Raw genomic sequence first — 27131 nt, forward strand, 5'->3', positions numbered from 1 at the left:
TAAATTACATTCATCAAGTTATTCTTCTAAATACTAAAGAAAATTATTTCTGTAGCCTACACTAATTAAATATTTGATCTCATGAAACAGAAAGCAGAGCAAAGAACAAGATACATAGGACACTTATTTTTGGACACAATAGTCCCCAGAAAAACCCAATGCGGGAAAAACCGATGCAGTAGTTCTGAGGGTTTATTATTATGTAGTAGAAATATCTAAATACAAATATAGGATGCTCATCTAGCAATCCTTTACAGAGAAAAATACCGGCGGAAAATCTGAGTGAGTTTTACCTCACTTCACTTGGCAGAATTCCAGCTGATCCGGCACAAGACTGGCTAACACCGGCTATTTCTGCGTTGGACCTGCGTAGGCTCTACGTCAGCCCTGTGTCAACTTCTCTTCCCTTTGCGTCAGCTATCCCGATTGTTCTGGCAATTCTCAGCAGTTCCGGTTGTTCCCAACAGTTCTGGATTCTACATGACAAGAAGCTTTTCTGCTCTGCGTAGGCCTTTCTGGCTCTGTGTCAAGACTATGTGGGTCCAGACTGGCCCAGCATCAGCTCTCCCAGATACTACACTGCCTCTTTGCGAGCTCTCTCCGTCAGTATTCTCCAGAAAGTCCTTCTCCCAGATTTTCTTTGCCCCTCTGCTGCTGAATGATCACTTTGTTCGAATTTCTCAGCTTCCTAGCCCCATAAATCAAACTCTAGATCAATTCTCTCTCAGTGTGTGTGTTTCCGAATGAACCCCAAGCCTCCAATTTATACTTTTCTTGTTGAGTCTTAAACGACCGAGATTAAGTCTCTAATCAATGGCTAAGATTAAAACATGACTTGATCTGCCTTTTAGATCATTCTCACCCATATTTTAAATAATACACATTAATATTTTAATTTCCCTAAGTTTAGACTTAGGAACCTCATTAAAAATATTAATTATTTTAATAAAATACAATCTGGGTGGAATTTCACCAAACGGTTTCTAGGTTCTTTAGAACTCATGTGTCTTAGCCTCTCCACCAATTTTCAAGGCTAGAACACTTCCAATGCTACCAAAAACTAACACAGGTGAGTCCGAGATGGTATCTATATTGTACTCATTCGAGAGAGTGTTCCTTCAAAGTATGCAAAGTTACAGACCTGTACCCATCTGAGCTTCTTCAGAGAGAAAATGCGATATGTTTCTTTGTCCTTTTGCAGAGACTTTAGCTACCTATTTATAGGTGTTGTGTCTCCATATCAAGCCGACATTTCCCAGTGAACCGATGTGTCTTATTTTGTGAACCGACATGACTCCCCTTTAATTCATTTGTTGGTCGACGTGACTGTGCTTTTCATTGTTTTGCTTGCTTGTCTTCAAGATGATTGTGTTGGTCTTGGAGGGTTGTTCTTAGACATTCGGTTGACCCATATATATTACATAAATGCTCAAGAAGAGCTCTTTGACTCTTTGACTTTCCTAGACCTATGGAATGAGCAAGAAACTCATTCTTATAATTTACAAAAATAATATTTCTTTTTCTTGACAAGTACAAAGATCAAAATTACTTTGACAAATACCAAACCTAGTTACACTTTTCTTCAACACTCTAAAGACTGGTCTCAAAACAGTTAAGAGGGAGGTTTCGTTTAGACTAAGCATATAACTTAAAAGTAACCAAGATCCTTGCATTACAATTAGATCTTAGGTCTTGCATTTCATATAGGTTAGTCTATCGTTTAAGCAGTGGTTGTCCATCTGGTTACTTGGCTTTGATTTGTAATAAGCAAGAATTGTGACTCCATAAGGCATTGGTCTAATTTCTAAATCTAGTTAAATCCTTAAGTCTTGCTAAATTTAACCGAGTAGCTAGGCCACTCAACTGTGTCTCCTGAACAAGTTGGTTCCCAACTTGTCTTTCATCATATCCTTCCATAGGGACTACCCCCCATAGCCTATTGTTGGGAGACAACTAGAACGGAGTGGGCGGGGATCAGAGGGATAGCTCCCACCTTGAGCCGTTGTCACAGTGCCTGTACAATTCGAGTGACAACACACCTGACATGGGATGGACTAGCCCCTACACTAGTGATCGCCCCTACAAAATAAAGGATTTTCTAAAACCATGAGTCTTCAAGTAGGCCCATTAAAGATCCTCCAGCTCTATCTAGGACGAATGGAACAAAAGTAAACTCATAGGCATCGACAATGGATCTGACCAAACAAGGCCTCACATGATTGTTTCATGGCTTTAACCTATGACATTGGGCTTACAATGAAGCAAAAATGCTGCAATGAATGTATAGGTACCCCCACTAGTATAATGGGTAACAGGGTACATTTCAAAACCCACTGATTTTCCTCCAAATTTGAGATGCGATAACAGGTGTTTAGAATAATGCATCTAAACAAAAATATGAATTCTTAGCATGAAAGGAGTATCATGTGAATTTCAGGCGGTAATAAAAAATAAAATAAAACTGTGATCACTAGTAACTACACACCATGATCTTCATAAATGACTACAAAGACAATTTTAAATTAAAATCAGTTTACCATGTCCAAAGAAGCAAGATCCAAAAATTCGAATGCTGAGATAATCTCTCCCAATTTCCTTTTAGCTTCAGACAGAAGTCTCTGCAACCAGCAAGTAGAATTTTTTTAAACAACCTAATTAGCAAAGGTTCTCTGTCATACACACATTTTATACAAATAAATCTGCATCTGATCATTTACCAATTATGGAGTTAAGCAATGAAGACTTCAATAGCAATGGTTAAATCTTTTTTTTTTTTATGTTTTCTTTTGCATTCCTAGCCAAATATGTCAAAACCAACAGATCTAAATTTTAAATGATAAATTTAATATCCATGGTGACCATCTTCTGTCCTGTGGGATTCAAAAAACAATTGTACTTCAGGACCTAATTAACATTTAAAATAACAATTACTTGTATGGTTATGGAGAAACTGACCAAAAATAAAAATCAGGCATGAGTCCCTCTTTTTATGGTCTTTACGTTATCTAGACTCTAGCAAGAAGGATGAAATCGAAATATTCAAAGAAGAAACAAAGCAAAAGTCATTCTCTAACACCTAAAAAAATGCTCAATTCCTTTGCTGGGTTCACTAATATAGGATTAAATAAAATCTAGATTCTAGCCATTAGGGACGTAATCAAAAGAGCGAAACAGAAACAAAGTCATTCTTTAGCACCTAAAAGCAATGCTCAATTTCTTAGCTGGGTTCAGTTACATGGGATAAAACTAACCTGAAATTCTTGCTAGATGCTTTAGAGAGGATCTGTAATTATTCAGGTACTTCTTTGTGTCTTAGCTTTCTTTATCTTTCAAAATAAAACATTTTTTGCATGACTGCATTTATTGCTCATGCATATAAAAAATAATTGTTTTCATAAATACATCATCAGCAGCCTTAGATTTGGCATTAGAATCGTTATATAAGCTTGTACTGCCTCTGCCTCTACACTGATGTGAAACTCTTAATTTATTACATCATATTGAGGTATAGCACTTATCAATCACAATGAAGTCATGAATAAATTGCAACCTATGGCAATATAATCATATCCAATGGGAATGGCATAATTAATAGATTACACCACACTTATATATAGTTTCAAAGGTAAAAAACTTAAAAATACAACTATTTTTCACTTTCTAAATGTGTGTAGGACTGATGGAAGGACATGCCAAGTTGATGGAGTCTTAGATTAGTGAGCTAGGACCATGTTTGTTTTGGATTCCTAAGGAATAACAATTAACGTCAAATAACCATGTTATTTCTACTGCATGGGAGGTTTTCTCTTAAGCATGCTTTATCCCTACAGTTTGACTAACATGCATAAGCACTTGTAATGCATCATTAAAATGCATCATTAACATATAGCACTCTAGATATGCATAAAGTTGTCTTCCAAGGCACCAGTCACCTCCCAAGTTGAACTTGATGATAAAAGCCCTAATCCACAAAGCACAACCCAAGAGACAACTCCTAGGATAGCCATCATTGTCACCTAAGTAACTTATCACCTTCACTTTAGGCCAGCTCTTCTCCGACTCAAGGAGGGTATCCCCAATAGAATTACCAAAGCTAAAGCTAAGCAATGAGGTACAAGGCAAAGCTAGAGTAGCTTTCATAAAACAATGTTCTTGGTATTTTAGGATATAAAAGAGGTGAATTAAAGAAGTAGAGATTAGTGCCAAATCCAACAAGGGCAATGCAGTCAAGGTGAATCAAAGGGGGCTTATGTTGCCAAGAAGAAAATGTGATATCCCCACTAAATAATTTTGCTAAGCATATTCCCATTTTTGCAAGTTTGACATTAGGAGAAGATTTTGATGTTTGGAGATGGATAAGTGGGTTAAGTAGATCCCCACTCGATTTTTGGTGGCTAGGGAGGTCATGTGCATGAGAAAGAAGGGGAAAATTATTATGCTAGTGGAATGTGGGGGCCACAAGGAGAGAGTTCGAACCACATGAGGAATTCGCACTAGAGGAGGGAGGAGAGAGAAAAAGAAGTGTGAGCTAGTAGAAATTGGGGCCCGCCAAGGGAGAGAGAATTAGCACTTATAAATATCACAAGGAGGCCTTCAATTTGTATCCTCTGCCTATTCTATTTCAGAAATCGAACTCTCTTGGAGTTGTTGAGCACAAGAAGAGAAGTGTTGCTTAGCACAGGAATTTTAGGTGGAATTCCACCCTCATTTCAGAGAACTTCGAGTGTCTCCCTAGTGAGGAAACTTGGGAGTCTAATTCAGGGCTTCCCTTGAGCATATTGTAGGAGATTTACCCAGTTTTTCATGTTCCCTTTGGTGTAGAAGGCAGCTCATATAGGCTATTTGGGGCAGCTTCAGTTGGTTAGAGATCCCGGGTATTTGCAAGAGTTGAGGGTGTTTTCTGGGCCGAATTTGTCTAATTATGATTGTGCACAGAAGTCATTGAGCAGTCACTACGTAGGGTTTGGAGGAAGCAAAGATTGTTAGAGTTGGGGCCTAAAGAGAAGACCCATTTCCAGAGAAGAATTTTGCAGTAATTCCAGGGACTTTGCATTAGAGGATTTGGGCTTCAATCAACAGTGTTATTCTTGCAGTGCGAGGAGCTAGCCAACCTGGGCAATTCACACTTCTTGGGGATTTCTAGGTCAACTAGAATCAGCCGATGGTTTTTCTGGGCTTTTGTGGGTTTGGTGTGTGAAGGTTGGAGCTATTATTGAAAGCTTTTTTGATCAATTTTGAGGGCAAAAAATCTAGCTCCTTTCCAGCGGGAGTTGCAAAATTTCCTTGGCAATGCGAGCTACTGGTTTGGGCCATTTCCAACACTTGGGTCTACACATTTTCACCTAGGTTTTGCATTGCTTGCAGAAGCAAGCCCAGGTTCCATTGTTCTTACTCTATTGTACCCAGTTTCTAGTGATATTAATAAAATGGTTCAACTTTCTTGCCCAGTTTATTTTGTTTACTGATTGTGCATGCATGTTTAAAATTTTTATTGCTATAGCTTAGTGCATGTTCTTGATTTTCACTATTATTTCCTAGTTGGAATATTATAGTGGTATCAAAGCATGTTCATGGCTAGTTGTGGGAAAAATAGCAGGTGATGCCACCCAGGTATGTTGTAGTGTTTCACAGAGGCAAAGGCAGAGGCAAAGGGAGAGGTTGAGGTAGGGGAGAAGAACTCGACCTGTTTTCATAAACAAATCCTAAACATGCCAAGGAGCACATGGAGAACCAGGAAGGCAACATGCAGCCTAAACAAGATAGTCAAAGATAGTTTCTAGAGGATTCAGTGAGGCAGAACCAATAATTGAGGAGGTGGAACCAGCAGGTTCTAGAGATTATGAAACAAATGATGGGAATGCAAATACAAAACCAGTAGGGTCAACTCAATAATGGAGAAGGTGGTTCCTGGACAGTAGAAGGAAGCCACACACATTTCAACAGAACCACACCCACACATATGGCCAGACTAGTTATCCTACCATGCCTCATTTTCTAGATGAACCTGAAGGGGAGAGATATCCGGACACCTTTGCATATTTGATGAGATCCTTCGAAGATGGGATTAATCAGTATGATGTGTTGGACCCCAGGATCAAGAGGGTTTTATCATTTGGAGATTTTATTCATATCAAGGAAAAGCACACATCAAGAGCCAGAACATCATACAAAGGCAGTCAACAAAATCAGAACTAGGATAAGCAAAAGTTAGCAGGGAAGACTACACTCCCGAACTTTGATGGGCCAGCCAAGAGTTTGGCTAGGGCATGGATACAAAAGTTGGACACCCACCTCCATTTGAACCCCATGCAAGAGACCGATGTTATTAGGCCCTCCACTCTACACTTGGACGAAGATGCACAATAATGGTGGTACCACAGGTTGGTTACGTCCAAAATATCAAAGAGATTTGACTGGAAGGACCCAAAGCTACACTTCCGGGCTTTGGCTAACTCGAGACTGATAGGCAATGCTGAGGCGTATATAGCAGAGTTTCAGAGACTAGTTGTGATGGACTCTGTTATTTCGGAGTCAAGGTCGATCTTGCTATGTTGGAAATACTAAGAGGGGGGATGAATCAATATTTCTTTTCAATTGTTACTTTTACCAGTTAGATCATTTATATTTAGAACACAAAATGAACAATAAGAATAAATGCTTTTATTTATTTCTTCTTTACAATAAATCAAGTACAATATATATAGGGCTCCAACCCTAGATGAAGACACCAATCTTCAATCTCCCAATCTCCAACCTGTATTTTCCAAGCACCGACTTAGACTTCCAAGGCTCCAACCTTGTAAATTTTGAGGCACCAATGTGAAAATTCCTAGACTCAAAGGAACCCCTACTGCAGCAAATCTGAATCTACTTCACCTACTTGATTTTTAAATCATCAAGTTATTCTTTTGAATACTGAAGTAAATTACTTATGCAGCCTACACTTAACTAAATATTTGATCTCATGAAACAAAAAACAGAGCAAAGAACAAGATACATAGGAAACACTTATTTTTGGACACAATGGCAGAATTTCGACTGATCTCGCACAATACTAGCTAACCCCAACTATTTCTGCGTTGGCTCTGCGTCAACCCTATGTCACCTTCTATGCCCTCTGCGTCAGCTCTCCCGACTGTTCCGGTAATTCGTGGCAGTTCCGGAAGTTTCCAGCAGTTCCAACCGTTCTTGGCAGTTCTAGTTGTTCTAACAGTTTTGGATTCTGCGTGACAGATAGCTTTTCTGCATCAACTCTCCCGACTAATGTGTTGCCTCTATGTCAGCTTTCCTGGTTGTTCCAGCAGTTTCAACTGTTCCAGTGGTTCTGGATTCTACGTGACAGACAGCTTTTCTGCATCAACTCTCCAGGCTACTGCATTGCCTCTCTGCAAACTCTCTCCGCCTCTCTGTCAGTATTCTCTGGAAAATCCTTCCGAATTCTCACTGCCCCACTGCTGCAAGATCTCCCCAATCGATTTTCCTCCTGAGAACTTCTCACCTCCAAAAATCGATTTCCTCAATCTCTCTGTGTGTTTCAAATAAACCCCAAACCTCCATTTTATACTTTTCTATTAAGTTTTCAACGGTCGGGATTAAGTCTCTAATCAATGGCTAAGATTAAAATATGACTTGATCCACCTTCTAGATCATTCTCACCCATATTTTGATTAATACCCATTAATATTTTAATTTCCTTAAGTTTAGACTTAGGAACTCCATTAAAAATATTAATTATTTTAATAAAATACAATCCGGGTGGAATTTCACCAAACAATTTCTGGGTTCTTTAGAACTCATGTGCCTTAGCCTTTCCACCAATTTTCAAGGCTAGAGCACTTACGATGCTACCAAAAACTAACAATCCCTCTTAGCAAGCAAAGTGCTCTAGCAACAATGTCCACCTGCATGTTGCTCTGTTTTTGAAGCACCTCCTTTCTACACTGCAGCTGCTACTGTACTGCTGCCCACGACACTATCACTGTCATTGTTGCATCTATACTTCATCTCCCTCTCAAACGCTACGTCTGTTATGCTGCTAGCAATGCCACTAATAATTGGGTAGCATCGGATGTACTCTAGCCATGAAATTTGGTGGAGAGGCTAAGGCACATGAGATCTCCAAGACCCAGAAATCGTTTGGAGAAATTCCACCCGGATGAAGAGTTATTAAAATAATTAATATTTTTAATGAGTTCCTAAGTCTAAACTTAGGAAAATAAAAATATTAATGTGTATTAATAAAATATGGGTGAGAAAGTTCTAAGTGACGAGGATCAAGCCAGTTCTAATCTTACCCGTTGATTAGGGACTTAATCTCAGTCGCTGAATCATCAACAGGAAAATTATAAGAGGAGGCTTGAGGGTCAATTAGAGATACACCAAGAGAGATCAATAATTTGATTTTTTGGGGCGAGGTTTGCTTAGGAAATCAAGTCAGTAATCAGAAATATCAACTCTTGATCCAGTGTGGCCCCTATGGAAGTCAGTTGGTCACGGATCTCCTTCAACCGACCAAGGAAGACATCTATTTTCTCTCCTTTCTGCATCTGGTATGACCTTAGCTGATTCTCCAGGAGCATCTTCCTCTACGTGGAAGTATTTTGGTACAATGTCCTCAAAGTGTCCCACATTTCCTTTGTCGTTTCCTTCTTAGCAATATGTGGGACCACATGATCCTTGACCCCATCAAGGATGATACACTTTGCCTTAGCCATTGCCTCCTCATACCTTTCATTAGCTACCGGGTCAACTAGGATAACCATCACTCTCAAGGCGAAGCCCTTGATAACATGTCCGTCTAGAATGGACAAGATCCTGGCCTTCCAGACCACAAAGTTGGACGCTCCGTCCAGCCTGTCCTGATCTCTCAGCCCATTCACGGCCATCTCGCTGCTCTCTGTCGACTCCTCCGAGTCTCTCTACTTCCTGCCTGGAAGTTCTCGGTTCGACTCCTACTGAGTCTCTCTACTTCCCGTCTGGAAGTTCTCGGTTCGACTCCTGCTGAGTCTCTCTACTTCCCGTCTGGAAGTTCTCTTCTGGACTCCCTCTAAGTCCCGATATCCCTCCTGAAAATCCTTCTGCCAACCGTCAGGTTGCCCCTCTCTAATCATCTGTGCAACTGCAACACTGATCTAGATTCCTTCGCTAAAAATCCACCTCGACAGCGACTTCCTCTACCTTGGTATTGCCCCGTTAGGTACTATTCTAACCATAGTACCCCACCAACTTTGCTCCAGCAAACTTCCCACAGCTTCCTTCTCCCTAGCAACTGAAGGATTGAGCCTCTTGGCTCTGCGTAATCCTGGCACCGGCAAAAACAATTCCCTCGTCCAACTGCGTCAGCGCTCCTGGTCTCTGCGTGAGCCTCTCTCTGCCCCTCCTCAGCCTCTGCGTTGGCCTCTCTCTGGCCCAGACTGATGACGCAGCCCTCTACGTCAACCCTTCCTCTGTCGCTTCGACAAGGATCAGCTACTATCACTCGAGATAGTTGATTCTGCTGCAAATGCTCTGCTCAGTTGATGTCTTCAGCTCTCCTGTGATCTGCAACCACCCTCTGATAACATCTTGAATTTTCTAAGTCTATCCGTTAGAAAATTAATCTGTATTCTACTGGTTTATTTCTTCTACTTGTAAATTATGAACAAGTTATTTAAAACATTTAAATATCGAAATAAACACAATACAATCACAACATCTACATATCATCAACAGAAATAAAACAATCACACAAGTGACACCGTTATTTTTGGACAAATGTCCCCGGAAAAACCCAATGCGGGAAAACCAGTGCAGTTATTCTAAGGGTTATATTATTATTCAATCTTTCTGAGTACAATAGGGTGCCTAACTGGCGCACCCGACAGAGAAAAAATACACAGCAGCAATACCTCTATATTCGGAAACATGTATTTAGAAAACCTATCCCACGAAACCCTCTCTGGCACAACTAAAGCTCAACATTGGCCCTTCTAGCCTCTATGTCAGCCTCCTACTGACCTGCGTCAGCGCCAAGACCCTCTGCATTAGCCCCAAGACCCTTTGCGTCAGCCCTTTGAGGCACTACGCAGCATCTAGGACCCTCTGCGTGGATGACGCAGTCCCTCTAGCCTTTGCGCTGACTCTGCTGGGCTCTACGTAGCCTGGATTGGCTGCTGCTCTCGCTTTCTCTGCTTCTGTGCTGGTCTCTCAGTATTGTCCCTGCCTCTCTGCCTTGTACTCACTTCCCCTCGCTGCTGATCAATGATTCAACTTTGCTTAGCAACCCCGCTCTAGCAAAATTAATGACTGATCACTTTGGTGTGTCCTCCAACTGACCCTCAAGCCTCCTCTTATACTTTACTCGTTGGTCCTTCAACAACCGCGATTAAATCTCTAATCAATGGCTAAGATTAGATTTGGCTTGATCCATGACTTTTGGAACCTTCTAACCCAGTTTTATATTAATACCCATTAATATTTTATTTTTCCTAAGTTTAAACTTAGGAACTCCATTAAAAATATTAATTATTTTAATATCTCCAAAACCGGGTACAATCTGTCCAAACCATTTCTGGTCTTGGAGATCTCATGTGCTTTAGCCTCTCCACCAATTTTCATTGCTAGAGCACATCCAATGCTACCCCAAATCAACATATCTTTTGTATCATCAAGACTAATGCTAGGCAACAAATAGAAGAGAACACAAGATGTAGGCACGCTACCAGGGGAAAACCCGTCAAAATTATTCCTTCAGTAGTGTTGACCACTACGTGTCAACAACCCATAGCAGTACACCCCCTTTTTTCGCAAAAGGGATAGTGCCTGATCGATGTGTTCGTGCCATCCAGCTATCATCATCAGCTTGATCATCATCTTATAATGTAAACCCATTCTACATGTGTGTAACGTAAATAATCTCGGCAAATCCGTGTTGTGTATGTAATTGCCTAGATAAACCTACTTTTCTGGTGATGATCTACATTCTGGGAGGCTTTTTGTCTCACCGGTCCATTCTCGAAGGGTCAACAGAGTTTTCCTTCAGTCTTACCCCAGAGCCGGAATGTATCTTGTCACTAGGATCTTAGGTGAGTCCTATTGTTATAAATCGAGTCTATGTAAAAGTGATTTGGGAATAATCCTAACTATTTGGTTAGGTTATTTTATTACAAATTGTTTGGTCTGTTGGATTATATTTGTGTTGCAGAAATGGGTAGTCTGTGAGGATCTGTTACAGATGGGTTTTCCCCCTTATGATGTAAAAAATATGAAAATTATGATGTAAAGTGTCTTGAGGGTTGGAAAAATAATTTATCCCCTCATAGGTTAATTAATTAAATTTTCTAGCCAAAAATTAATTAAAATCCTAAGCCAGAAATTTAATTAATTCTAAGTCCTAGGTAAATTTAAATTTTTTGAAGGCAAAATTTATTTAATTCTAGGTCCCGGGACTAAGGTAAATTAATTATTTTGCTAAATTTTAAGTCTTTGGTCCTTGGGGTTTAAGTCAAAGTCAAAATTTTGAGGAAATTAACTCAAAATGCATTTAATTGAAAATTTTGAATTTCCTCAAGAATTTAATATTTCGACGGATGAGATTAAAAGAAATTTTAATCCTCATCAACGGTCGATATTGTTTTGACAATGATCACTCGAACTAGCCGTTGGAAGAATTATATTTAAATAGGAGGTCATTTTTCAGTTGATCCATCCGATCCCTGGATCGTGTACTAAGCTCTCAAGCTCTCTTGTATACTTTTTTGAATTAATGCAAAAGTCTTTGGGGTTTCAACATGCTATAGTGTTCCTCTTCATAAATTTATGGTAACATTGTTTTAATTCCTGCTTAATATTATGTGAAAACTATCAATAAATAGCTCTCTTAGAATAATCTGAATACAAGTATCTTATTCAGTTTGTTGGATCTAGGGTAACATTTTTAATTCTCATTGAAGTAGCAAGTATCTCTATTTCTTCATAATTTTATCGTTGTTCTATTTCTCTACTTGATTTAATGGTTGATCTAGTGTTTGCAGAAGATCTCTCAGGTTCTCATTAAGCGTTTAGGGATAGTCCTCGGTTGGACCAACCAACTCTCAACACATATTTTCTGAAGAGCCTACTTCATATAAGACTCAGGATTTATCTAACGATAATGTTCTTTTCTACAAGGTGTTTTTGGACTAGTACCTCTCTAAAATTTAAAATCTTTTAAATGTTTTGTGGAAATTTTGATAAATTTGGCTATTAAGAGCCTTAGATTATCAGATCTAGGAGCGGAGTTGTACTCATACTCCTCAGATCTGATAGATCTGTAAAGTATTTGTATAGATCTGTTATTTACTTGTGTAGATCTGAAATTTTGTAACAGAATTTTGAATTTTAACGCTTGGGTTTTTTGGATTTTCTCTATTTTTGTACAGGGTATTCGATTTTTCCCTTTTTACTTGTGCAGGAATAGATCTAAGAAATCAACCAAGAAAATCTTCAGATCTAAGCTAGATCTAGACCCTGGAGGGCCAGATCTTGGCTCAATGATTATGTGCAGGGATAGATCTGAGAAATCAGCCAAGAAAAATTTCAGATCTGAGATTTTTTCACGCAGATCAGAGGGTTTTCAGACAGATCTAGGCCCTGGAGGGAAATATCTTGTCCCAAATATTTTTTCAAGGTCAACCATTAAAGATTTTGCAATAAATTTGAAGATCTGAAACAAAATTGTTTTTTTTCAGAACAAGCGTTTCAAGTTTTGGGGCTCCTAAGCCCAGATCTGCCTTCTCCTAGCCCAACGCTAGTTCTATTGGGCATAGTGCTAGCTCTCATTTGCCCCTAGATTCCCCTTGCTCCATTTTTTATTTGAATATATGATTTTATGAAGCTAATCATTGGTGGGTTTTTGCAAAAAATTTGGTAAAAAATTGTGTTTCAGGTTTTGAAATTTTTTTAGCGACTTGGGCAAGTGATCTTCAAGGCCTAGCGCCTAAGGGTTTGATCTCTAAACCATTTTTTTCTCACTTTTTTGTACAACAGTCAGATATCTTTCTAATAGAGGTGAAAAACACATCTAAGTAGTTTGAAATTAACTAAAAAAATTGCTAAATACATTAATATGTCATTTATGTTTAATGTGTATCAAGAATTTGGCTTAGATCTACATTTTGGGTGACTGTTATCTCTGAATAATTCTGTTTTTGAAGTTTGAAATATAACGGTGACAAAATTTCATGTGGGTTAGCCTAAAATCAATTCCTAAGTTGTCTAATACATTTAGGAATTAATTTCTTGAGTTGGGCATTCATCATTAGGCTTATTTCATGTTTTAATTGCTGGCTATAATAAGTATATCAGATCTAATATAATTCTGGAAATCACATTATAACACACTGAAAATTTTTAATAATTCATGTGGGCAAGTTTGGAAACTTTTTGGTAAATTTTTGGCATAAAGATGTCATTAATAGCTTACTGTTTTCATTGTCATATCGCTGCCATGTTGCTTGGGAGCGGGAGCGGAAGCGAAAACGGGAGCAGGAGCGACCATTTTCAGAAGCTCCCGGTTTGGGAGTGAATTCGGGAGCGATTTTTTAAATATATATATATATATATATATATATATATATATTATTTTTTAATTTTGATACATATATGTCAACAAAAACATGTAAAATGATGAATTAGACATAAAAAACACAAAAAAAACATAGATTGATCATTGAACCATATCACATCAATCATCTAGAAATTATAATCGTCATCAACCATGTCCACAAGTTAGTAAAATACATATTACAACTGCAACATATTGAGTCTCATGAATCATGATTCATCAAATTCAATCTTAAAGTTTCAACTTCAAGCTTTCAAAATTGAAAATTCAATAACATTTATCATCATTGATCACCAAAGTTGTACTTGTAAGCTAAGTTTAACCATTACATGAAGTAATATCTTAGATATTTCTAAGTCCTAACTTCTAACTGTTAACATGATATGAAATGTTATAAATTTATAAAATGAAACATGAATAATGAAATGAAATGAAACAACTTTAGTCTTTCACGAAGCATCATATTCATAATTCAGAATCATTACCAATGAGTTATAATTGCCAAGGCCCAACTTCAAACTTCAAATTTTCATTGTCACAGTGATATATTGTTTACAAAAAATATCATTATGATATGAAAGAGTCAAGGACTCAAAACTCAACAGTTATGAAAACTAAAGTCTAATAGAAACTAAAAAATCCAAGTAAACTATAAATCTACATGTGGCCCTTGCCACGAGAGTCTCCAGGAGTATAAGCAGGTCGTGGTGGTCTTCTAGGAGTCTCCCACACAGACCAACGACCAGAACTAGAACCTCCACGTGAAGGTGTAGATGGAGGTGGCGACAGCAGAGGAACAAGACTCGGACCTCAAGCACTGCTACTGGATGGTGGACGTGGACGTGGAGGTGGCATGGTTGCTGCAGCTGCTTCATCTTCATCCCTTACAAGTTCCTCTTCCAGTTCTTCAATATGTACAATTCCATCCTCCAAATTGTCATCCTCTGGTTGATTGTCCCAAATTTTATATGTGGGATCCTCATAAGCCCGATCACAGTAATGACTCAACAACCTCAAGTTGTAGTGCACATAAACCAAGCTTTCTGCTCAGCTTTCATTGAGTCTGTTTCTTTTCACATTATGTATGTAGTTGTAGGTGCTCCAACACCTCTCTGCAGAAGAAGTATTTACAACCTGTGAAAGAACTTTTTTTGCCAATTTTGGCAAAAGTCCCTGGCCGCCATATGTTTCCCACCATGTGAGAGTATCAAATCTATCTCTGTCGTCCATTGCATGGAAGTTACCATACAAACCAATGCCACTGAAGTATCTTCCTATTTCAAAGCGCACAGCTGCACATTCCTCCCTGTCTGGTACCAACTTTTCTAATGCTTCCAAATATCCTCTAGTTACCTCTGGATCTAAATGGGGTTTGGTCCTAACCCCACCCCCTGCTGCAGGTTGGCCCAACCAAGATGTAGAATAGTATTTTGGCGTAAGGATATACGCCAAGCAATGTAGTGGCAGATTAAGTCTATTCCACCGTTCACACATACAATCATGAATCAGTTTGTACAAGTCGAGATCTCTGTTATGAACAATATCTTTTATTTCCCCCAACATGGTATCCATCTGCTCATACACCTCACCAATCACTGGTTTGTCTGTATCTGCAAACCGAATCATGTGATAAATGGGCTTGGTGAAATCCAATACTTGCCTCACACTTGTCCAAAACTGACCATCAAGAGCGGCCTCCTCCACCATTTCAAAACCTCCCCTGTCAGTTGCATTTGTAGCCCTTTCCTTTAATACCTGCCAATGTGGACTTGATACCATGCTAGCCAATGACTCTCTTACCTTCAAAAGGCGCCTGAAGGTGAGGTAATAGCTACCAAACCTGGTCTTCGCAATCTTCAACAACTCCAATCTCGAGTGACTGCGGAAAAGGCCATGGGTATTGCTATGATTTGTAATAAATTTTATCATTTGTTTGCCTTTCTTGTACAAATCACCAATCCATTGGTATTGTTCATTTTTGTTCTTGACAATATCATGCAACAGAAGGTTCAATGTGTGAACCAAACATCCAGACCAAAATATGTTGTGGTATTTATCCTCAATAATTGCTCCCGCTGCCTTACAATTAGGAGCATTATCAGTGATGACTTGGATGACATTGTATGGCCCAATACAGTCAATTGTTTCAAGTAATGCTTCTGCAATGTTGATGGCGGTCTTGAACTTGTCTGAGTAATCATGTGCAGTTAGAAAGATGGGACCACTAACAGACACAGCAAGAACACTTATCAATGGCTTGCCTTTTACATTTGTCCATCCATCAGATACAATGGACACCCCATGGTCAGTCCAAGAACTTGTCATTCTATTCAAAGAATGTGATATTTTTGCTTTTTCATGATCAAGGCCAATGGTTCTTGCCTTGTCATACCTAGGGCTCATGTATCCTTTAGGGGCATCATTTATGGCAGAAACCATTTCGTGCCAATAAGGTGAGCGAAGAACATTGAATGGTATCCCACATGCATAGAGAAACCTGTAAACCTTTGAATCCACATCATTCCTACACCCCTCATCAAGGAAATCTGATATGGTTCTACGCCTTAAAGATGATGACCCTGTGCCTCCATATCCACTGCCTTGGGGGGATGATGAAGGAGTTCTTTGTGATTGTGAGCTTGGTTCAAAGAAACCCCTTGATTTTTTTGATTTGTATTGGGCTTCCTCCTCTTCCCTTATGTATTTGGCTCTATCCGCTGCTGACACCGCTGTACAAGTTTTGATTCCTATTTGTTTGTCTCCATCCCATGGCCTTTTCCCGCAGAGGTGTCTTCTAGCACGGGTGTATGAACCTGTGTAATCAGTGTTGCAATGGGGGCAATGAAATTTAGTGGTTCCACCCCCTCCCTGTTTCAGCCCTGTTAACATATTTCCACAATGGGGTTTGGTCTTGTTTAGTTTTTTGAGGGTCATGTTCACCCTCCTCCAGCTCCTCCTCACTGGGGTTTTCATCAATTTGACTTTCTCCAGCTTCTTCATCCCCCTCTTTAGTTTGGCCCCTCCGTTTCCTACTCTCTAGCACCATAATAACCATAAAAAGGGACCAAGAAGAGGAAAATGCCAAGAAATATAGCCAATTCCATGGTATTTGATGTGTGTAGGGTTTTGAATCTGCAAATTAATTTAATTTATTGGGATTAATTAATTTAATTTATTAATTTAATTTAAATTCATGATTTTTAAACTAAATAAACTAAATTAAATTAACTAAATTACTACCTAACTAAATTAAACTAACTAAATTACTAAGTTACTTACCTCTGCAGGCTTGCTCCTCGCTCCTCGGCGCTTGCTCCTCGCTTCTCCTTGCTCCTTTGCTCTTGCTCTCCAACAAACTCAACTCAATGAAGTGATAATGAAGTTTTTTTAGGCCCATTGGGCTTTTAAAACAATTTTTTTTTTAAATTTAATTTTTTTTTAGGTCCGCGGAATTTTTTTCCGCCGGATCGCTCCCGGCGCCGCCCGAAACGCTCTCGGAGCAATTTTTTAATGCCCAGGAGCGATCGGGAGCGATCGCTCCCCGATCGCTCCCAGGCTTAAAATTTCGCTCCGGGAGCGACGGAGCAACCGCTCCCTACAGCGCTCCCGAAAATGGAAGGGAGCACAAATTTTTTTTCGAGAGCGTACTCTCGAGCCGCTCCGAAGCTGCTCCCGCCGGGAGCACGATTCGGGAGCGGGTTCGGGGGGGGGGGGGGCACTCCCCCGCAACTATGTGCTGTTGTCATAAAGTTTTTCTTACTGCTGTCCTAAAAACTAATTTCTGAAAATTAAGTACTCTGTAATGAAATTGTGATAAAATGCATATCTTTTGTTTCATAAACTAAGTATTTTTGAGCATATGTTAACATTGATTTCAAAGAAGTTTTTGTTCTCTTTGAGCTATAATTGTATCAAAAAATATTTGAAATAAGCTTGTGGTTTAATTGTAATATTTTCAGATTGGGAGGACAAGAATTGCCGGAGAGGATTTTCACGGAGGTTGAGGAGGAATGTCTGCCATGGCAACCAACGCGGCCTTCACCTTCGCGGGGGCACTGAACCTGTTTCAGCCCACAGCTCAACCAGATGGTCTGAGGAGCAGAAAGACGGCATTTTGCCAAAGGCCGATAGGTCTTCCTCAATTTAGAGCGAAACATCGAACGAGGAGCAACAGCAGGGTCTTGGCGAGGGCGTCGGCCAAGGATATATTGTTCGATCAGGCTTCGAGTGCAGCGGTGCAGAGGGACATTGATAAATTGGCAGATGCCGTGGCCGTTACATTGGGGCCCAGAGGGCGGAATGCTGTATTGGACGAGTTTGGAATACCGAAGGAGGTGAATGATGGAGTTACCATCGCTCGTGCCATTGAGCTTGCTGACCCCATGGAAAATGCTGGGGCGGCCTTAATCCGAGAGGGGGAATTTAAACTGAGCGTTCTGGATATGCGGACTCATTTGCTGCAAGGCATGCTCCACTCGATTGGGTTCGGGCATATCATCAGTTTAAATGGCAGAGAAAAAGGGTATTCCAAGTTTGCTTCTGGTCGTGATTTCATGGATTTATGGGACCGGATTCGCTCCATGCTCAGAGCCAGTGGAAACGAGGTGAGAGTGGCCCTCAATGCGGGCTCTGATCCTAGCAGGAGCTTGGCTGCCTTGCGCCAGCTTTGGCTTCCCTGTGCTGAAGGATACAAAGAGGATACACGACATCTGTTTGACAAAACGCCCTTACGAGATTTTACCCCAAACAAGGACTTGGTCTCTGTTTCAGCTCAATCGACAAGCGCTGCAAAGGGTTTCGGCAACCAGCAGAGAACAAAATCTTCAGATCCATTCCAGATTCTGATTGTACTCATCTCTGGAAAGTCAATGCTGCATTGGGTGCGATCTACAGACCTGGTGCAGGACATTAAGCTTCTCCTGGAAAAAAAGACGGGGATTCCAGCATTTTATCTGCGTCTCCTGTGTGCAGGTAAACAATTGGAAGATACCTGCCCCCTGTCCTGCTATAATATTCAAAGAAATGACTCCATTACCCTGTCCATGCGCCTGCGTGGGGGTACTGTTGGACAGTCCTCTTCTGCTGCAGCCTTTTCCTACAAAGATGCAGTCCATTCTCAGAAGCCCAAGGAAAGAGCCCCTCCCACGCAAGCTCCCAAACCCTTCATAGTGGATAAGTCGGATGATATTCCTTCCATTGAATTAGAACATCCCGTGTTGGATGAGCAGCACCAGGCGTATGCAGAGCGTGGCATCATTTGCAGGTTCAACGGTCTTTGGCCCAATACAGCAGATCTGTACCATTGGATTCATGCAAATTGGACCAACAATTGCAAGGTTTTTTTCTGCTCTAAAGGCTTCTTTATAACAGTGTTTATGGAAAGTAAGGATTACCAAAAAGTCTTAACTAAAGGCCCTTGGTTTTGGAATTCTGCGGGTCTGTTCCTCACTCCGTGGTTCCCAGAGTTTGATCCTTCCACAGCAGTCATCACCAAACTCCCGATCTGGGTTAGACTCCCTAACCTTCCGGCACATTTATGGAGTTATGTTGTATTTGAAGCCATTGGCAACTCCTTAGGTCGTTTCCTTGAAACAGACACCTCAAGAGGGAGTAAAGGATTGTATACCTACGCCAGAATCTGTGCAGAAATAGACATAAGCAAAGGACTTCCGGATCAGATCATTCTCAAAATAGGTGATTTCCATTGGTCTCAACCCCTGGATTTCGAGAATACAGCATTTCGATGCCGAAATTGTCATCTCACAGGGCACCTTCAAAGTTCGTGTCCTACATTTCCCTTCCAAAAAAAGAAAGCCAAGGCCAAGCCAAAATCTAAAAGCTGGAAACCTCATGATCGTCCTCCAGTGCACGTTGTTTACAGCTCAGATGATGAGGACGTGGAGGAAGATGTGGAAGTCGTAGAAGAAATGTCTGAACAGGTTTCTCCCACAGTGCGTCGCGAGGAAGCATCAGTTCCTCCCAGCTCTCAGAAACGAACTCATGAGTCTTCTCCCTCGGAGTCAGACAAGGAGCTATCGTCTCCAGTCCAACACAGTTTACAAATTGTTCTGAAACATCAAGACCCAAATGGTTGGGTCAAAGTCGGCAAAAAGAAAGGGAAAAAAAGTCGACCAAGTGATTCCACCCTCGGTGGATAGTTTCTTTGGCTTCGACCGGACTCCCTTCTTCTTCTGGTTCTGTATGTTCAGCTCTGTTTTTGTCTTTTCTTCTCTTGGGAGCCGAGGTGGATTTTATCCTTTCCGGCTGCCCTGTCAGTCTTTTGGTTCTTGCCACCCTGCGTGGTGGGCAGTCGTCTCTTTCTGGATCCCTGTAGTCAAGTTGGATCTCCCTTTGTCTTTTGGAAGTATAGGTCCCTCAGCTCTGTTTTCCCTTCGGGGCAGACTGAGGCCCTAAGCTCTGTACTTTTATATTGGTTGTAGATAATAGAATTACCACAGCTTACAAAAAAAAAAAAATTGTAATATTTTCAGGGGTTTATTTTTAAGTTTTCATCCAATAAAGCGAGCATTTTATTTTGATGATGAAGGGCTTTTGCAACACAAGTATTTCTAAACATCGAGTCTAACTTCTTCTCATCATCTGGTGCATTTGCATATAAGTTAGTTTTGCATAAATAAAATTTACTTCCAAACATAAGCTTGGTCGATAGAGAGATAGGTATCCATCTATCTTTGCTTGAGAAGCTTGCTTTTAATAATACTTAAAATGGTGACCTTGTAGTCGTCAAAGCCACAATGATCTACAGTGTTGGAGGCACTGGGTATGTTAAATTTTGCAGGAGAGGTATCGTTAATCACACCTTAGTCTGCGTCACCTTATCATCTTTCTGCCAATTACTATGAAATTAGGTTCAACATAGAAAGGATCGAAGGATTCACATGCACATAAGCATTTAATTAAAATCAACCAAGATTTTTGCATCTCACATTAGCTTTAGGAACTGCATTTCATATAAAATAGTCATTCATCTAAGCAGCAATTGCTAATCGATTTCTTGGTCTTAATTTCCCTAGCAAGATCGTTGACTCCATAAGGCACTGGTATCAATAATTTAAAATCTAATCAAATCATATAAGTCTTGCTAGATCTTAATCAAGTACTCGGTCACTTCACTGTGTCTCCCAAACTGGTTGGTTCCCAACTAGTTCTTCTTCGTTCCATTTTTCCATAGGGTCTACCCCCCTTAGCATGTTGTAGGGAGACAACTTAAACAAAGAGATTGGGGATCAGGGTGACAGCCCCCAATCTGAGCCGTTATCATGGTGCCTAGACATTTTGTGTGACAACATTTTTTGGCGTCGTCGTCGGGAACCGATTTATTGGGCCTTGGCTCTTCGACATTCATCTTCCATCTTTCTATCACTCATTTTAGCCGACAACGACAACATTTTTCGGCGCCGTTTCTGGGGATAGAGTTTTTCTGTCCTTGGTTTCCTCGACATCGTTTTAATCATCTCATCTTTTCCGCCATTCATTAGCCTGTCAAATGGCACAACATTTTTTGGTGTCATTTGATCTTTTCATCATTTCATCTTTCGTCATCTCATTAATTGTTTCAACTACACTTTTAGCACCTGGACATATCGGTTCGTTTCTTGTTTGGGTGGCGACTCCACTTATTCATCCATTATTTCTCAGACAAGAAACCCTCCCTTATATCCAGTTGTTTGCCTTTTGGATCTTAGAGCTAGATTCATGTTCGAGTGGCGACTCCACTTCTTCCATTTCTTACAAGAATTTCTACTAGAAGCTCACTTCTTGTGGATCTCTTTATTTTCTTGAGCAGGGGTCTCTCTCTAGCATCCATTTGGTCCCTCCTTATCCCTTTAAGCAAGTCATCATGGATGATTTGTTTACCCCGTGTCATTTTACTGATTTTCTCCATGATATGCTAGAAGAGAACATTCATAAATTGTCTTTGTTCTCGGGTGGTGATTCAGTCGCTGCTAGAAAGCATCTATGCAGGGTTACTCATACAATAATCAAATATTGTAGTTCTTCCCAATATAAACATGAACATGTCAAAATGCGTCTACTTTCTTTTTCTTTAGAGGGTGATGCTTGGAATTGGTTTCATAATTGTCTTGAATATTCTTTCGCTTCTTTACAAGACATCATCAATGCTTTTATAGATAGATATGGTGATCAAGGTAGCTCGCCTTATGCCCCTAGCATGATGCAACATGATGAAAGTGATCTTGTAAAGGATCCAACTGTCAATGAAAGATTTTAAGACAATTCTCCATATCATAATGTGCCATCCACTTGTACCGTTGCAGGACAAATCCATGATAGTGGAAAAGCAGGAACAAGTTATCAAATCAGTGTTGACAATGAAAGGAAGAATGATAAGAATCTTATAGAAGAACTAAAGCAGTTGGTTAAAGACATGCAGTTCAGTCAAACACAGTTGGTAAAAAATATGGAGCTTAATCAAGAAAACTTTATAACTGATTATGTCAAGGATATGAGAACTTTGTACACTCAACTGGAAAAACGTGATGAGGAGATGAAAATCATGAAAATTAAACACTCGATCATGTGGCCACCGTAGTAGAAAAGTGTGCTCAGATTCTCAGAATATGGAGGATATGAGGACCGACATGCAGAGTTAGCATGCTAAGAAAATGGAAACCATGAAAGCTAATCATGACAGGGAAATTAATTCTATGCAAAACAAGTTATTAGCCCTAGAGGAAAATATTTTTTTTTTCCTAAGTAATGCTAATTCTATTAAAAGAAACAATAAAAATACAACGAGGTTCCGGCCTCTACGGTGCGGTACAGATTTATGTCATGATTGGTCAATAAAAACTGAAACAGGACTACCGTTCGAGGAGAAACTAGTCTGAGTAAACTCAAAAAGAAAAAAATGCCCACGCAGGGGTCCCAGTTCAAAACCAACATAAACATCTAAGTAATTTTACCAAATTAGCCACATAGTTTGAAAAATCATTAAAAAACCAGATGAATCATTGAAAAAGAAACCTGGCGTCTTGAACAGCAGGCTACATGGATCCTCTTGGGCAGGTGTCGCTTAGTAGAGGCTCTTCCACAATGAAACATATATACTCATCCCAGTCCTCCACCGCTGCAAACGTGCCACCAGGGATGCTCCCTTCTGCTTGCATGCCACCCAAACTGCCTTCGTCTGCATGCTTGCCACCAGAGATGTCCTCACCCTGCGGAATGTTGTCATGGCCATCTTTGCGACCGGGCGAAGCAGACCTGCTATTCGAGTGTTGCCGTCCTCTGATGGCTTGCTTCTCCTTTGCCTTCTTCTTCTTGCTGTTATCCTCTGTCTCTGGGACTGGATCATGGGTCTGAGCATCTTGCTCATCCTGCGGTCGAATTTCTTCACTGAAGGCCACTGTGATAGTGGCAATGATAACAGGCCGATTCAAGGTACTGTGGAAGCGGAGTTGGGTCGAATGGTGCGACAGATGAGGGGGCAGGGGAGTTAGTCGCTTGAGAAGCTGCGTTCCTTCTGCTCGCACCATAGGCTTGGGCTCGACCTCTTCCACTACGGGTGGCAGGATATCTGCCAGAAAAAGGACGGAGAAGACGAAGGGGAGGAAGAAGGGGTCATCGGCTCAGGAGGAGGCGGCGTAGGGGGGGAATGTTTCGGCCGCGGTTGCTGCCTCTCCTGCTGCGCATCCGATGGCGAAGACGCGTCATGGCTCTCTGGGCAGGATGGCTATAAATGGTGTGGGCCGAGATGACAATAGTATTAGCACTGATTGCAGAGGGTGAGGCAGAGTTTACGTTGGAGTTGATAGAGCTATTCAGGCAAGGAACAGTGGTATTCTGTGAAGAATTCTGAGCATAATGAGGAGTATGGGAGAAATGGAAGCCATTCCCTAAACCAACACAGCTGAGCAACCAACAGCTTCTCCCTATTTGTAACGACCTATCTATAAATATAGAGAACGCAAGAATAATAGCAGGCATACGATGCATGCATATGATAGCTACATATGCATGTGTCGTATACCCCGCACTAGTATTTATATACTAAATCAACTATAAGCAGTAAATATCATGACACTTCTTTGAATAGAGATTCTACTTATCCATCAACACCCATATTGCTTAATGTATCATGATTAATGGATAAAAACTAAAATAGGGCTATATAAATTATATATTTCAGATTATTAATAAAAAAATTATATTAATAAATTAATAAAATGAAAAAAATATATATATATGTAAGAAATTAATTAAAAGGGTACTTAGTATAATGTTATAATCTTAATATTAAAAAGTACTTTAATAAATCATAAAGAAAAATAATTAATTAAATTATAAATGAAATAAACATATACGTGACCATAACAGAGATATGTGATACGTGACATGGGAGGTGTCACCAGAAGGTTGAGTGGTGGTCTGCTGGTGGAAGAGCGGCCACCGCCAAGAAATCAAATAAAACCACTGAACAAAAGTTTAGAAGGGCGCCGGAAGGAAGGTAAAGAACGGAAGAACTGAAGGAGGAAGAAGATCATAAACTGAAATTATCCACAGGAAGAGCGCGGATTGTTCTGAGGTTCTGGGCACAAGGGAACAGTCTGCTTCAACTCAGAAGCTTACTGGACTGAGTAGCCAGGTTCTGCTCAGTTTGGCTGGGCGGATTCGGTCTTTTGGTAACCGTAGCAGAGTAGCTAGAGACATCAGCAACCGCAAGTGCACAGGTAAGTACCTTCATTAATTTTGTTAGTTAATTCTGCAAAAAAATTCAAGAAATTAGTTACAGGTTCATGAATCTAATTTAATGGCCCTTACACTATTGTCGTGCGAGAGCTCGGCTCTGCAGCATTAGTGGGGCAAGAGCAATTGAGAGGGAAAGGGGTGAAGGAGTTCATGCTTGCAAAAGCCATAGCTTTAAGTCTGTCGCGAGCGTCTTGACCTAAGCACCAGCGTAATGGCACCTGCAGTTTGACGGTGGCTCGCCATAAATTGGCATGGATGGGGACGCGGGTGGCCATGTGGCTCAGCCGTCTGCCGTCCTAATGTCTAATCTCCATTAAATTCCAATTAATCACCTGCATCTGGGGGCCCTAGAGGAAAATATGACGATCATGGAATTTAATCATTCAAATCACATGACTGCCATGGAAACAAGTTATCAAGAAGAAATAAGTTCGATTTAGAACAAATTGTCAACTATAGATGAAGAAATGACCATCATGAAATTTGATTCTAATAATCAGTTAGCTATCATACAAGCAAATCATGAAAAAGAGATAAACTCTATGCAACATTGCTTGATGACCATAAAAGCAGATAATGACAAAGTAATAAAAAATATGGAAGCTAGTCAGATATGTCTTCAGAATAAGTTATTGACCATGAAGGAAAACCATGCCAAGGAAGTCAGTGCAATGAAGGTTGAAAACTCTACCCAGATGGATGTCATAACAATACAAGTACAGAGACTTCAACGTCAGTGAGAGGATGAAAGAAACAAGGAAACGTCAACAGATCATAAGCCTCCATATCTGCTGCAGCAAGCTCCATCTTACTATGAGGTCATTTGTTCCATTGAAAAGTGGTTAATTGAAGGTGACTCGAATAAAATGGAAATTAATAAGAATCAGGTTGACGCTTGCATGTTTGATCCACCAGTCATAAAAGATCAAGTTATAACTCATGACACCTGTGAGACTGATCCATCATTTTTGACAGAGCAGATGCAGAATGAAGAAAGACATGTCATGCATATATTACATACTTCATCTGAGAGTTTTGAAGCAAAATGTTCCACATCATCAATGACACAGCCTGCCACAAAGAAAAAGCGCAAGAGAAAGAAAATGCGAAAGCAATTTGATGCATCGATGGTCGCGAGCGGCTTGATTTTCGAATAGGAAAATTCCTACCGTATGCAGGATTGGACATGGCACATCTGAGAAACAACTGACAGATTTGCCTGAAAGCAGGACAATTCTCAGCATGCACTATATTGAACGCATCTGATGCCATGGAGCATTTTTGTATTATATTTCTAACCTTATGCCCTGTTATTTCAGTACAGTGTTACTTGGGAGCGGGAGCGAAAGCAGGGAGCGGGAGCGGGAGTGACATTTTCAGAAGCTCCCAGTTTGGGAGCGAATCCTGGAGCGTTTTTATATAATATATATATTTTTTATATTTTTTATATTTTGATACATATATGTCAACAAAAACATGTAGAATAATGAATTAGATATAAAAAAACATAGATTAAACCATATAACAACAATCATCTAGAAGTTTTAATCTTCATCAACCACATCCACAAGTTAGTAACATAGTAACATACAACATATTGAGTCTCATGATGCATCAATCTTAAAGTTTCAAGCTTTCAAAATTCAATATATAACATTTATCATCATTGATCACCAAAGTTGTACTTGTAAGCTAAGTGTAACCATTACAACAAATAATATCTAACATGAAATGAAATGTTATAAAATGAAATGAAATGAAGCAACTTTCAACTTTCATGAAGCATCATATTCATAATTCATTACTAATGAGTTATAATAGCCAACTTGAAACTTAAATTGTCATATATTGTTTAAAAAAATATCATAATAAATATGAAAGAGTCAATAGTTATAAAAGCTACTAGAAACTAGAAAAGAGAAGTAAATCTATTATCTATTTCTTATGCTTGGGTCTCTTGCCACCACGAGAAATGTCTAATTTTTTAGTCCTGTTGGAAAATCAGGATCTTTGTCATTAATATCACCCTCTAAGAATTAATATCCAGAGGTATCTTTGTAATTACCTCTGTATCTGTATGGGATCTTTGTCATTAATATCACCCTCTAAGCATTAACATAAGATAGAAAAAGCATAGCATGTCAAGTCAAGATTTTGTTTGAGTGATGCGTACATTTTTAGGAGGGTCATGATAGAGGAGTTTGAAAACCAATGTCACTAATATCAAGGTACATAGAGGGATTGGTGCTCTTGATTAAATACGAGTTCCATACCCTAATACATGACAAAATTCAATGGAAACATTACAATCCCCCAATCTTGAAATCCTGAAAAATTGATAAGTCTGTTGGATTTTGAATGAAATCTAAAATTCTACTTTCTCCATATGAAAACCATTGAGGCCGGAACCACTCTCAAACATCCTGAGTCATTTCATGGTAATGTTAAAAATTTAAGTAAAAGGATGAAAATGAAGATTAAGGAGAATGTCACTTTTACTTTAAGAATTTAACATTACCGTGAATAACATATCAATACTAGGGCCTAGACTTGATCATTAAATTGCCCCACTCAAAAAGTATTTGTTTCTTTAAAAAAAATTGCAATTCGAACATTACTACAAAACAAAAATTGCAAAAAAGGAAAAACGCTCCCGAAAAGGCAGGGAGCGACATTTCTTTTTTAGGGAGCGCGGAGTGAAATTTTTTTTTAGGGAGCGCGCTCCCGAAATCGTTCGGGAGCGATTTCGGGAGTGCGCTCCCAACCCGGTCCCGAGTCGCTCCCGCCCAGAGGGCAGATTGAGAGCGGGATCGAG

At 39.9% G+C, this 27131-nt stretch overlaps 1 protein-coding gene across 3 annotated transcripts in view; it reads right to left on the reverse strand.

The window, feature by feature from the left end:
- Positions 1-27131, reverse strand: part of LOC149188053 (D-2-hydroxyglutarate dehydrogenase, mitochondrial-like) — a 455451-nt gene that overhangs the window by 118885 nt on the left and 309435 nt on the right. For all 3 annotated transcript variants that reach the window (XM_089411557.1, XM_089411558.1, XM_089411556.1), the window contains one exon: positions 2538-2618. In XM_089411557.1, the coding sequence (XP_089267683.1) occupies positions 2538-2618 (81 nt within the window). The remainder of the gene's footprint in view (positions 1-2537; positions 2619-27131) is intronic.

This window comes from Pinus tabuliformis, chromosome 3_1 (assembly GCF_031772625.1).
Source record: "Pinus tabuliformis cultivar Carrire ecotype Pingquan chromosome 3_1, CPIR1, whole genome shotgun sequence".
In the NCBI taxonomy this organism is placed as follows: domain Eukaryota; kingdom Viridiplantae; phylum Streptophyta; class Pinopsida; order Pinales; family Pinaceae; genus Pinus; species Pinus tabuliformis.